This window comes from Brachionichthys hirsutus, chromosome 4, assembly GCF_040956055.1.
Source record: "Brachionichthys hirsutus isolate HB-005 chromosome 4, CSIRO-AGI_Bhir_v1, whole genome shotgun sequence".
NCBI lineage: Eukaryota > Metazoa > Chordata > Actinopteri > Lophiiformes > Brachionichthyidae > Brachionichthys > Brachionichthys hirsutus.
The window spans coordinates 3,351,732-3,365,212 of NC_090900.1; the positions used below are offsets into that span (position 1 = coordinate 3,351,732).

General features: G+C 43.9%; 1 protein-coding gene across 1 annotated transcript; it reads left to right on the plus strand.

Moving 5' to 3' along the window:
- The first annotated feature begins 322 nt into the window (after nt 1-322).
- tmem167a (transmembrane protein 167A) lies at nt 323-4,146 on the plus strand. Its single transcript, XM_068738357.1, has 4 exons — nt 323-379; nt 1,441-1,550; nt 2,563-2,597; nt 2,697-4,146. Exons 1-4 carry the CDS (start codon nt 377-379, stop codon nt 2,765-2,767), a joined length of 219 nt encoding a protein of 72 aa, XP_068594458.1. The 5' UTR covers nt 323-376; the 3' UTR covers nt 2,768-4,146.
- The last annotated feature ends 9,335 nt before the right edge of the window (nt 4,147-13,481 follow it).

Genomic DNA, 13,481 nt, shown 5'->3' on the forward strand with positions numbered 1-13,481 from the left:
TGTAACTAGCGAGCTTACTTCTGGTTTAGCGAATGGAACGACGTAAATCGTAATATAATCCATGGAAATATTATCACTCTGTTTATTTGGTGTCGGAAATATTTTGAAAATACTATTTTCTGTAAAAACAAAACAACTTACGTTGTTGGCTTACTAGTATGCGTTCAAACGAAGCCACTTTGGTCATTTTCAACTCAAAGGGCAGCGCAGCTGGACGATTCAACTTTCAACTTTCAGGTTCTCAGCCAATCAGCAAACGACGTTTTTGACACGCAAAACGTCATGACGTTTCCTTCCTGAGATACGTAACGTAACTTACGTTACGTAAGTTGCAACGAGAGCAGGAAGTTTACTTGTGGCTTGAGCCTACGACAAAATGGTAAGCCTGTTCTGAGAGATTTCTGTCATTTCACAGCGTATTTTTGAGCATTATATGTAACACACCGCCTTCTTCTAGCTTGTTACGTTCAAACTCTGTGACACCTTTTGCCAGAAGTCTTTTTTTTTTAATCGTGTATCTGAAAGCTACTACGTAGCTAACAGTAGTCGCCTTTTCAGGTAGGCTAAATCTTAGCCTACTGAGATATCACATTATGTATTAGTACTTAAATGAATCTTATAAACTGGGGACGCTATCGGTGTGATGTAAAAGGCTAAATTTATCACTATTCAATCAAAGCGATGGCTGCGAGCGTCGCAATGTTTGGGGGGGGGGGGGGGGGTTGCCACGTAGCTGAACTACGTATACTTTATGGAGCTTGCATATATGCACTTTGTATTCGTGTACTTTATGCATAACGTGGAATATTGTATTAGTCACTGATACAATATTCCACGTAATAGTGGAACGTATGACTGAATTGTTGAGACTAGATACTTCATTTTTCTGCGAAAAGGTTTCTCGTTTGCATTGTCTTAAAAGAAAAGAGAAATTGCTGCTGGTAAACCTTATACTATCATATGCGAGTAATAATAGAAAAGCCATACATTTATAATGGTGGTGCTGTGAGTATAACTAGTTAAATGTGGGGAATCTATGGATAAAACCATAAAAAATAAATGCATCTGCAGGATGTTCTTCATTTTTAAAATCAAGCAATGATGACAGCCTATTTCTTTAGATGAATGCTTAGTTCATGGTGGTATTCCGTGTGCTTTGCTTTCATATGCTACTGTAACATCCTTATGTGATGTGGGATGAATAAAGTAAATGTTTTCTCCACCCTCCCGATCCTCCGGTAATGTTTCTTTAATTGGGTTGAAACAGCCAAACTGCTTCTTCGGCGCAGCACCAGACTGAATAGGCTCCTCTCTACCAGCAGCATGGGCTCATCATTACATGAACCTACCATCAGTGACATGAAGGGGTTTTCATTTATGATGCATTTCTGGTCATGCTCTGTATCAAGTTGACTTAACATGCGCTCTTTCATCCTGTAGTCGGCCATTTTCAACTTCCAGTCGCTGCTTACAGTGATCCTCCTGCTGATCTGTACTTGCGCTTACATCAGAGCCCTGGCTCCCAGCCTGCTGGACAAGAACAAGACTGGGTATGATCTAACACTATTCCGAATACTTATCAGTGAAGCTGTCATTCAAGTCCTGCTGGTGATTCGTCGAGCGTTCGGATACCTGTCGTCTCTTTGAATAGGACACAATGTCATATCAGTCTGTGTTGCCTAAATCGCTAGTGTGTCGTTGTGGAGCTGTAAAGTGTCGACTGTGTTTTTGCCAACTGGGCAAGGTCAGAATAATAACGGCATGTTTTGGCATGCAGTTTAATGTTCCATCTTCATTAGAGGGAGAATGCTAGCGGTAGTCCTGCCAGTCATAAAAGCAGTGAAATTGAGAACTCTGCACTTTTCTGTCATGATCAACTTTTGTAATTTTAAATTAATTCCAGGTAGTTTAGGAGAGCAGTGGAGAGCAACCTCATTTTACAGTGAAGATCTGTGATGAATGTAATTTTCCTCAGGTTCATGATGAATTTTAAGGCGTCTGTCCTTCTGTCACATTTGCTCGTTTTTTTTTCTTCAACGAATGAAAAGCTCCAGGTCTGTTTTAATCGTTACTGAAACATTATTTCTCTTGGCAGTACAAACTCCATGGTTGACGAATAACAAATCCGGCACTGCCCAGGAACGTCAACAAAATATTCTCATACACTTGTGCGCACACACACACACACATGGGGAGGGACAACCCATTTACACAAACTCGTCATGCCAAGACTGTAAGAAGGGAGGATTTGGTAGTTTTCCTCATTGATGGATTAATGTGAGGCAAAATCCATTATTTGTGATGGTGTGCTACCAAATAGCAAAATAATTATTCTGTGGTACAATCTGAGGGGAATGCCCAACTCATTCTATGAACTCTTTATACTTTAAAGTGTGTACTTTATTATAAATAACATTAAAATCTAGGAGGGTCAGTTAAACAGAGGGTTTCTGACATCATCTGGTCAGTCATTAATTTCCACCTCCATTAATATGATAAATGGTGGCAAAACATATTCCTACTTGAATTTTTTATTGTGATTTTTTTGTTTGTTGGTTTTAGGCTTTTGGGAATATTCTGGAAGTGTGCCAGAATAGGTAAGACCACGCCCCGCCCCCCCCCCCCCCCTCACAATATCAAAGGAATGTTGCTGAGTGAAGTAAACTCAAACAAAGCCTTGTTTATTTTTGTTCCAGGTGAGCGGAAGAGTCCTTGGGTGGCTTGCTGCTGTGTCGTCATGGCATTTAGTATCCTGTTTGTACAATAGCAGTCCAAAGAAAACCGGAAGTGGAAGGACAGCGAGGCAAGGACAGTACAATCCTAGAAGCACAACATGACCTCCGGCGGCTATCACGTAGACAATGTCAAAATGGAGACCCGTCACCACTCACCATAACCTGAAAGTATGTCTGTAGGAGGAGGGGTCGGAGTGCGTCTACCTCCCGCCGCAGACTTCCAGGTCTGTCCTTGGGGTTTGTTTATGTGGAATGTTTACTCAAAAAGTATGTTTGTTGATGGCCAATGCTTTTTGTTCCCTGACATAATGAACCTTCAGGCATCATTTGGGGAACAGTTAAGTTGTGTGTCCAGATATTTCAGAAGGATCTCTTTTCCCCTTTGTTATAGTTGTATCAACATTGGTGTCATTTCTTCACAGATGGAACTTCCATCATAAATAATGGGTTTCACGTGGAGGCTTATATTTGCATTTGAGTTCTAACGAGGTGCGACTTTGACTTTCTTCTGAATACTCAGTCATTTTTACCCTGTTTGTCATATCTTGAAACATAGATCAGATTCCACAGTAAAGAAGATCCTAGTCAAGCTCTTAAAGTGTATAATTATCCTACATATCTGCCTTTAAACAGTTCTAATGTTTTTTAAATCAGTTTATTTATTAAAATACCCTTTTGGAAATCTGCTCTGGGGTTTTGAATCTTGTCAATAAATTGCCGAGTGTTTGCCTCCTAATGTGTTATAAATGCAAAGAACAAACTTATTATGGAAATCTTTTCTTTTTAATGAATGAATTTGAGGACACAGTATTCAAAGAAGCGATAAATGGATGGATGGATGCTACAATGACCTTAAGTGTTGTTGCATTGGATTCTGTCTGAAGTTGTTTTAAAGGGTTCTTCCTGAAGTGAGCGAGACGGTGAAGAGTTGCCGATAACCTCTTCCGTGATCTCGCCGTCAGCACTCATCTTCACGGCGTTCACTGTGAAGAGCCGACGGCCGATTGTCCAACGCAGGATGACTTTACTGGATCTCTGTCTGCTGTTTGGCTCCGGACATGCAGCCGAGTATCACACACGAGAAGTGAATGCAGCCTTCACATTCACATCTATTGTTTGATAATATCTAAGTATTAGTCAAAATTCAGGAGGCATTTTATATTGGAGAAATTAACTATCTGCAGATTCTGTTAGATCCTCTATCTGTGCACAACTGGCTCCAAATGTTGCCTCTAATAAGCTTAAGGGACTTCCTGTAACTTCAGGAATATGAAATGTCAGTCACTAAATGTTAGTGATTTCACATGTACCTACTCTTTAAAGAACCGATACATGTTTTTTTTTCTTGAACAACTGAAAGGAAAAAGTGTTTATTAAATCATGTAAGCACATGGAGGTTACCAAAAATAAATCCCACGCACGTTTCATGTCCTCTGATTGATACGGAGGATTTCAATAAAGGAGGACACTTGTTGACACTTGCCTTTGGATAGCCAGGCCACGCCACCCACCGCGCTCAGTCCCTTGTTTGGGAACATGGATCCCGCATTGGCGTGCATCCGTTTCGGCACACCCCCGGTTGAGATAAAGGACCAAGTGAATCTTGCCGGTAAAACTGGGATTATCAGCCGGTGACGTAGATGCAGGAGACAAGAGAGGAGCAGGAAGCTCTCAGTCATCTGTTTCTATCTTGGGAAGCAAAGATACTGCCTGGATGAAGGGACGTCGGCGTGTCGATAGGCCAAGTTAAGGTCCCGTCTAGGGATGAAAGGGAAAACTAGATGGAGACATGAAGTCACTTATTTGAGCTGGAGATAGCAGCTGTTATCATCGATCCTATTCTGGTTCTATACACGGAATTAACAAACACTGCTGAAGAATGAGTCATTTGTAACGCAGCAGTGAGTTGACCAAGAGCGTCTTAGAAAAGAAGCCCAGTGCTCGGCCCCTTCATATTCCTGAAATCCTGCTCAGTAGCATTCTGGGGACAGGGAAGATAAATTTACTTTCACTGTTTCAATTACAATAATTGCTGCTAATCTCCAGCCTACGTGCGCAAAAAGAAGAATATCTGGCCGGCGGTGAAGTTGCTCGGTGCCTAAAACAACATTTAAAGGGATCCTGCTGTTTCTAAAGTGGTTTAACACATGTCATGATTTGTTAGAGTTGGCCAGCGTTGATCAAGCTTCGCTCATGTGGACGCCAAATGGCCACAAAAAAATAATTCTTTTTTTCCCCCCCTTAAAAAGTGATCTGTCATTATTACCTACTCGTCTAAGTTGTTCTTTGTTTCTTGACGACAGCTCTGTGCGAGCCTCACAACAAAACTAAACTACTGGAACTACAATTAACATAATGTGAAGCAGTTTTTGTTTGCCATTGAGGGCAAATAAAAACTTACATTGGCCCCAGTGATTTCTCTGTAAAAGGTTACTGAGTCCATTCATTGATTGCTCTCCATGTATAGAATATTACTATACATGGATCATGATCATTTACCAAAAAAAAATAATGATGTCATGAAAACATCTAAAAGTTTGTTGACTGGTTTCTGTGAAACATTAATCTGAATCTTTAGGAAGACGCCACCTAGTGGTAGGACATACTGGAACAGAAAGTCAAAAACAAAAGTCAAGGATGGCTCCAACATCTCAGTGTTTTCATGGTGAAGGAATCTAAACACAGGTGTCATTCTATACAGGAAAGAGGAAAACTCTGCAGGGATCTCTTTTAGCCTCGGCAGAAATCCGTCATCTACAAATGTTCCTTTTCTGAATGGATTAGACTAGAGCTACAGCCAAAGTTGTGACGGCGTGAAGTGGCACGAAATATGCTCCTTTAATCCAGGACGTCTCATTCGGTACAGCGGGGAGTTTTATGTGTCACAAACTCACACGAATAATAATGGAAACATTCAGCCGTGTCGTCAGGAGGTGTATATGATCGATGTAGTCAGGAGTCCTGCTGACCTCGCTGGGTTTTATTTCCAGGTTTTTTCCTCTGGTGATAACGGAAACGTATTCTCATGCCAGTGATCGGGACACAACAAATTCTTCCTCAGCAGATAACTGGAAATGTGTTGTGGACTGTGCTTAATTCTCTACTATTAAACTAATAATACCATAAGCACTTCCTAAACTAGAAAAGCACAGACCTCCACCGAGCAGCTCATTCCATTGACTGTAATGCTACCAAATATTTCAAACTGATCCATAATTCAGGATCTCTTCTGGATCATCACCAAAATTGCATCATCTGTTTCTGGGATCATTCCCAACATTTCCTGAAAACTTCTATCAATATCCGTCCAGAACCCTTTGAGTTATCTTGCTAAGGGACGGACGGAGAGACGGACGGACAAACAAACGCCGGTGATGACTTAAGCTCCGCCTCGACAAAGGTAATTATGTAATCCCCATATTTTATTGTCTGTAAATCTCAATTGAAGAACAGTTGAAGCATATTAATCCAATTTCCCTCTCTCGGCCTTTAATATTAGTTAATTAAATTAATATCGGCTGTTTTTCGAGCACTTCAAAGGTAATCAGCCGAATAAATTCACCTCCTGCTGAACAAACGATCTGTGGAGGCTTTATGAATCACCACGCTGACTGTTGTTTGTTTATTTCAAGGCTTGAGGCTTCCTTGTTTGCGGATACCACAAGTTCTCTGTTGTGGCTGCTCCGTTCTCTTTAGATGCCAAGGACTACAAAGGTCACAATGTGATACACAAAAACTGCTCGGTGCCTAAAACAACATTTAAACATTTAAAGACATACTGCAAAGCCTTTTCTGCATCTGCACGCCCTCGTTAGGAACATGCAACCATTGTTTTTAGCCATTGAGTGAACAGCACCAATCGAAAGATAGCTTGACGCCGTGATCTGAATTAATGATGGTATTTAAGAAATGTAAAGATTTTTGTATCATGCATGAGGCAAATGAGACGGATAGGAGGTCACGAGGTTTACTTTTGTCTCATGCACTCATCATGAGCAGTACAACATTGTGAAAGATGTTATTTGCAGTTCACCCAGAGCACCTGCAGCCCCTGAAGACCAACTCAGGTAAGAGTTTTGGTCGGAGAATTAGCCTCATATGGTAATGCCCAGAGGAAAGCCCCATGCTCTGACAGGCCAGGGCATGCCAAGTATACTCAAAAGGTTATTACCAGTAAATTGCATGTAAGAAAGGTGCAGAGTAAAGTTTGCAAATGTACTGTGAGACATGACTTCCTCATAGAAATGCACTCAAGCCTACTCAAAGTTTGCACAGATTCCTCTCACGACTGCCTCAAATGCAAACATAAATCCATAAAGTCGTGTCGTTTGAGGCTGAAACGCCTCATGCAGGTTTCCGTCTTGTCTTTTGTGGGTTTGATAAACACACCTACAGCATATTTGGCGCAGAAACTCATCATTCATTTAAGACGAGGTTTTAATAGCTGTATCTATTATTTTCCAATCGGGCGCAAAACCTCCACCAGGGAGGCCCAGTTTCTCCGTTGTGTTATTGCATCTGAAAACAATTGCTTGACATTTAGAATGTGACTCCTCAAAAATAAAAACCTACCCCTAGAATTTGCAACAACATTGGCATCATTATTAGTTTGATTAGTTAGACAAGAAAAACATCAATTCTCGTAATGGCGCTTCTCTTCAGTATCTAGCTCAGGAACTTTCTCGATCACTTCCAGGAAGGCGAAGGACTGTTTCCACTTTTGCTGCTTGGATGGTCACCCAAGTCCAGCTGGCAGCTCGTCAGACATGGGCTGGGACATCTCTTAGAGCTCCCTTTGGAACAGTGCAGCTGATGGAACAACATGCAGACTGTAACATCTTGCAGTTGTGCAGCTTAGTGAAGCCTGCTAATGAAGAGCAATATCTCATGTTTGGATCCACGTGTCAGCCAGCACAAACATCCGGATACAGTGTCGCGTATGCACAGGCAGACGTACAATACAGTCACATATGACAATATTTCCGTGAGGTCAAATCTTGACCCCCTCCGTCCAGACTTGCACCCTATCAGGACAGGGCTTCTCCCCCCGGCAAGTTTAGAATGCATCCAAAACATACCTAAATCCTGTGGGATGATCCCACTGCATCTCTTTCAGAACTGTGAATATTTAAAAGGGGGGAGGTCTGATTTTGACATGAAGCTGCCATACAAGCACCGATGAATAGTTCTGCGAGAGAAATGTAAGTAAAACAACGCGCTTGTTTAGTGTCCTGTTATATATTTTTTCCTGTATTGGATAAATGACTTGTCGCAGTCCTGATCCATTGTGTATCTAATGTCAATCAATATTAAATTAACATTTCTGCATAACATAGAATGGAAATCCAGGCTCGAGCATCGGCTTGTCCCGTCAGGGGCCGCCACAGCAAATCAACCTTCTAGAGTCGATTGCATGCTTAATTCTGGATGCCATTCCTGCCGCGTAAAATAGGCTATAATCATTTAATCATAACCACATTTAAGACTCGATAAATCTAAAGCGAACCCCATCAGGAAAGAGATCTTATCACCGTGGCTTTTTGCAGATGAGTTCTCCTCAGTGCAGCTTGGAGGCTGCTCCACACCACGTGGACATGACAAGAAGCTTTTCCTTGTCCCACAGGAAGATTCAAACATCTTTCATTTATTAAGACACGCCCCCACACAACCATAACTTCATTTATTATCCTATGATCCTTTATGCAGGGGCATGTCTTTCTCAATTCTACAGCCTATAACCTTAAGTGACGGCTGCATTTTCATACTTTTCACTCGTCCAGAGGCAACTGTAGTTGCTGTCAACTAGTAATCCACACAGCTATACCCACGGCAGCACGCAAACGCCTGCGACCACATGCACGACAGCAGCGCCGCTGAGCGTGAGCAGAGTTGTGGTGTGGGCACAACTTGCAAATGTCAATATGCCAACTAGCTTGAAATCACTCGGAGAGAATTCCGTCAGATGCCAATCTTAGAGTCATCATGCGCTCATGGGCGTAACCCCAAATGGAGAAATAACACTTTAGAGCCTGGACATAGTGCAGCAGGTCTGCAGGGATTCGGAAGCATAAACAGTTTCACATGGCAGATGAAAACCTTGACACCAAAGAAATGCGTGTAATTGGTCCACAGTGGTATCGTTTGTTTAGGTGAAGTGGCCCGACTCATTTTGGCGCGTTAGATCAATTTTCAGTAAATGACGCAGCAGAACAGTGACGCTGCACAGAGCCGCAATCAGACGGGCTTCCACAGCGTCGGGTGCTCCTCCTCTGCGTTGAGTAACGACAGTCCTGCTTTGCTGATGCTGCTCAGTTCCCACTGAAGAACTGCGATATAATGATTCGCCGAATGGTGAGTCCACCGGACGTCGGCCCCACGGCAAACTTTCGGGGTGAGCCCGGCCACCAGGCGCTCGCAAACGAGCCCCAACCCCAGGTCCGGCTCCAGGTCCTTGCTCTTACTTCTGTCATCAGGGCTTCCGAACTGCTCTTAGTCTGACCAGGACCTGTTTGCCATGGGGGGACCCTACCCGGAGCATACGCTCCCGACAGCATAGCCCCTGGGATCATTTGGGCACCCAAACACCCCCCCGACCGTGATAAAGCGGGAGTTCAAGGGGGAGAGGTTGTAAGTCAGTCTGGGATCATAAACAGAACTGATATCAGAGGTGTGGATGAGTGACGTGTTTGGAAGACCCGGCGTCGAGGATGTTCTCAATCCCCGTGCAAATAGACTGAGCTGATAGCTGTAAATACAAACCTGAGTGATCCACAGCGGTCGATTGCAGCTGTCAGCAGACAGAGAACCCTTCGCCCCTTGTGTCTGTGGAGACCCTCACCACAAAGAGGAGCATTCATCCAATCCTGCGTCTTCTCAACCAAAGAGAAACATATTTTTTTGACCAGATGAGACGAGTGCTTCACACGTGGGAACTGAGAGAGCGCTACAAAGGCCCCTCTGTCCCCCTCCTGGTCTCCCAGACATGACTCAGGCTGACGGAGGAAGATGATGTCTCGCTGTAACGGGCTTCGGCCCTTTGCAACAGCAACACAGAGGAAACACGACCATGTCTTTAATGTTCGTATGTCGTGAAACAGTTGAAACGTTCTAGAAATGACCTTGAGGAAGACACAAGCGCTGACTCTCCAGGCTGTCGTTTATCTCTAAGGGAAGTCTGGTTAGACAACCTGAAGCAAACAGTGCCACACGCAGATGTATTATTCCCTCTCTCGCCCTTAAAATGTTGCACTCATGATAACCGGGTAAAAATAATCACCTTCATGGTTTACAGAGCGCTCGGGAAATCGTTTGTTTCAACACAAACACTCTGCCGCTCTCCTCACTTTGAAATATCGCTCCTCTCTCCTCTGCCTCCCGAAGCCGTGAGAATGTTTAGATCCATATTCACAAGTCGGCTGTCACATCTGTTTTCGGGCACGGGTCATCAGAGAGCCTTCGGGAGATTGTGCGAATCCAAATGAATCTTTTCATGTATTCCCGGTCGCTGCATCTCACACAATCTATACAACACCTGTTTGAGCCACTTCAGTTGAACATCAACTATAATGACAACAATGCGTCGTATTTTGTATTCTTTCATCTGTCCTTGTGGGAAATACATAATGCAAAACATGACATCAAAAGTCGTCATAGTCTGTGCCAGAAGTAGAAGTAGCGGTTGTAAAAATGTGATACCCTGATTAATGGAAGCACTAAAAAAAAAAAAGCTGCATAGAGAGAATTCACGTGAAGCAATCATTCATAACTCGACATAAACCAATAATTATCACTAGAGCGAGTGTCAGATTCCCACCATCTGTGAGATCATCGATATTAAAGGGCACCGCCATTCTATACTCATGCACAAACTAATTCTGACTTTGACCAATCGGGTCTTGGAATCCTGGTTAAGCACTAATGATGAAGAAGAAGGCTGCCGTCCTCCTCCTCACCCTGTGTTCTGTCTTCTGCCTCCATCTAGTGGTTAAAAATAAAATTAGGAATAAAAAGTTCAAATCCAGCTTTTGGCCGACTCTCCAGAATAACCTGTCGAGCGCCTCAGTATTTCATCATCTCTAAGACTCCGACACAAACGGGGCGCTTCCTATTAGGAAGTGAAATAAGAGAGCAGCGGCAAAAAAGGCGGCTTCAAATGAACAGAAATGTTCAATTATTCTCTTCTGCTGCAAAACTTTAAAAAGAATGTTTGTCATTTCCACAACCATTTGAATCAATGAGTGTAATTAAAACCAACAAACAAATATGCACACATGATCTATTATACGGAAAAAAAATATGTGATGCAAAGCTTTTTGATTTAAGTTATGGTCACATTTGCTATTTCAATAAATATATATATATATCCATGCACCAAAGTATGACATTAATTCCATGATCATTACGCATTGGGGACGCATTTTAGGAAGATCAGTTGCTGTTCAGCATTCACCACAAGAGGGCGCTGTTGTCTATAGGCAGGTGGGCAATCAGGTGAGTGTTTGTCAAGGTCAGTGTTACGCCCCACTTAGATTGTTTGGGTATAGGTGAAAGGTTTCCCTTCAGCAGCTCCCATGACAAGTTCTAATTATTATATTTAAATAGCAGCTCGACCGGTCACGTGGGTAATAACGGTCAGCCCTCCATCGTGATGCTTATTAGTGCAAGCATATTATGGAATACGTTTCTTCACTGTTGAGAATCCTCCTGGTCTGTCTTTGGCAGTGGTTTCACATGCTAGCAGATGCACACGTGCACGCACGCGCACACACACACACACACACACATGCACTCATAAGGAGAAAGAAGGCAGGGAGAAACCATCCCTTAACTCATCCATGAGAAAAGAATCTGAGTCGTGGAGGAGCTGACTTAGCCGCGCACACACACACACACACACACACACACTCACACACACACACACTGTAACACACACATTGCACGCCTAAGCCCCCCATTGGTCGGCGTCCCTCCACCCTACTGCCTGAGTCTCAGAGGGTCTGCTGCAGTACTCTGCTCCGGGGCCTGGAAATGCTGGAGTGAGCCTTTTTCCTCTCTCTCTCTCTCTCTCTCTCTCTCTCTCTCTTACTTCTATTTTTGGGCTGGATATCGGAGGTCCACAGCCGCTCTCGTTTTTCCCTCTCTTTTCCCAACGTACTGGTTCCCAGCGTGAACCGTGCAGCAGGATTTCAACGGCTGCTCCGCAGACGCAAACAGCAATAAGGCCTCTCTCGCTCAGAGACGCAATATGACACCACCGAGACAACCAGAGTCCACGTGCAATAAGAAAGGAGAGGAAGGACGCATAAATTGTGCCTCCGCTCACTCCGGGGCCCGGAGGCCGCAGCCCAACGCATTGCTCAGCCAGCCATGTAGCCCTCAGGCCACAAGTGGAAGAATTTGGAAAGGACCCTTTCCTGCAGCCCATCCCCCCCCCCCCCCCCCCCTTCTCATAAGGGAAGACGTGATTTAATAGGCCCCTCCCAAAGGAGCAAGGGTTCAGATGTTTTTAAAGCCAAAGGAAGCTCAAACATCTCCTGTTTGAGACAGATGGAGCTGCTTGTTCATTGGTTCTGTTCGACTGGGTCGGTCTAAGCGTGTCGTTAACGTGCATCAACCCAAACAGAGGAATATATTGCTCTTTGTTTTGTGGTAACATTGTAGTATTCCCTTCACGCACCACAGATAGCCGAGTCTGCTCCACCCGACGGAGGCCAGGAATAAAAGGCGGCTTGTTCTTTAATGAGTAAATACTAGTTATGGGCCCCGCCCACCGACAGGAAGTCACATTGTAGACATTTGAGACTCATAGAAAATCAATTATTACAATATTATTATTATTTTTTACATGTAATTTTTTTATGTCTTTTAATCTAGAAAATATCTGCCTATTTGGGGGGGCGTGTCATCCGACAGAGGCTCAGTCAACGTGATCAGGTAAAGAAGGAAGGCAGGAATGAAACGGCAGAGTGTCTGCCCACATTCACAAACCGGAGGGAGGTCCCTCATCTCACAATAACCTATAGGGCTCCAGATTCATGTCAGAGGAAAGAAGCGTGTTTATGAATGAACAGCAACACGCGTGGAGTTCAGCGCGGAGCGTGATGATGAACAACAAAGGGGTCGCGCGTGGACTCGCGTTATTACGCATTTCCTCAGAATAAAAGCGTCCTGAACAACAAACTTTAAAACAGCAGAGCTTTATTTTATTTTATTTATTTATTTGGGGGGGGGGCTTTACAGCTGAACGGAGTGCAGTATTGATCAGAAAGTTGCGCCGTGGCTTTTTCCACAGTAAAAAGGAGTGTGCTATTTTTTTTGTGTGTTTTTTTTACGCGGTGGCTTTCTGCGCCCTTTCTCCCCGGCTTCAGAGATGGGTATCCGGCTTATTGATAGCGGTGAATGCCAGCGGGCATTAGAACAGCAAGCGGCCATCTGCCAGCCCAGCGAAGGAGCAGCAAGCCCACCAGCTGCAGTCGCAAAACGCCCTACAAAGCAGGACATGCATGCAGCTTCTGACGTCTGCGGCCACACTGCGCTACAAAGCCCAGAAAAAACCCGGAGCGGAAACAATGAGAATCGAGCGTATAGACGCCGCCGCCGCCGCCGCATCGGGCCGCGAACCGGCGAGTTGCCGTTAGTTACACAGCAAGGGTCGTCTCGGATGTGCGATTATTATCCCACGTTGAGAATATATATATAAAAGAAGAAGAAGAAAGGACTCATGCAGGGGCACTTTAACACCCCGAC

Bases quoted from the DNA above. Each gene is read 5' to 3' on its own strand.
- tmem167a (XM_068738357.1), top strand. The intron at 1,551-2,562 runs GTATGATCTAAC...TGTTGGTTTTAG, and splicing joins CTGGACAAGAACAAGACTGG to GCTTTTGGGAATATTCTGGA. The intron at 2,598-2,696 runs GTAAGACCACGC...TTTTTGTTCCAG, and splicing joins CTGGAAGTGTGCCAGAATAG to GTGAGCGGAAGAGTCCTTGG.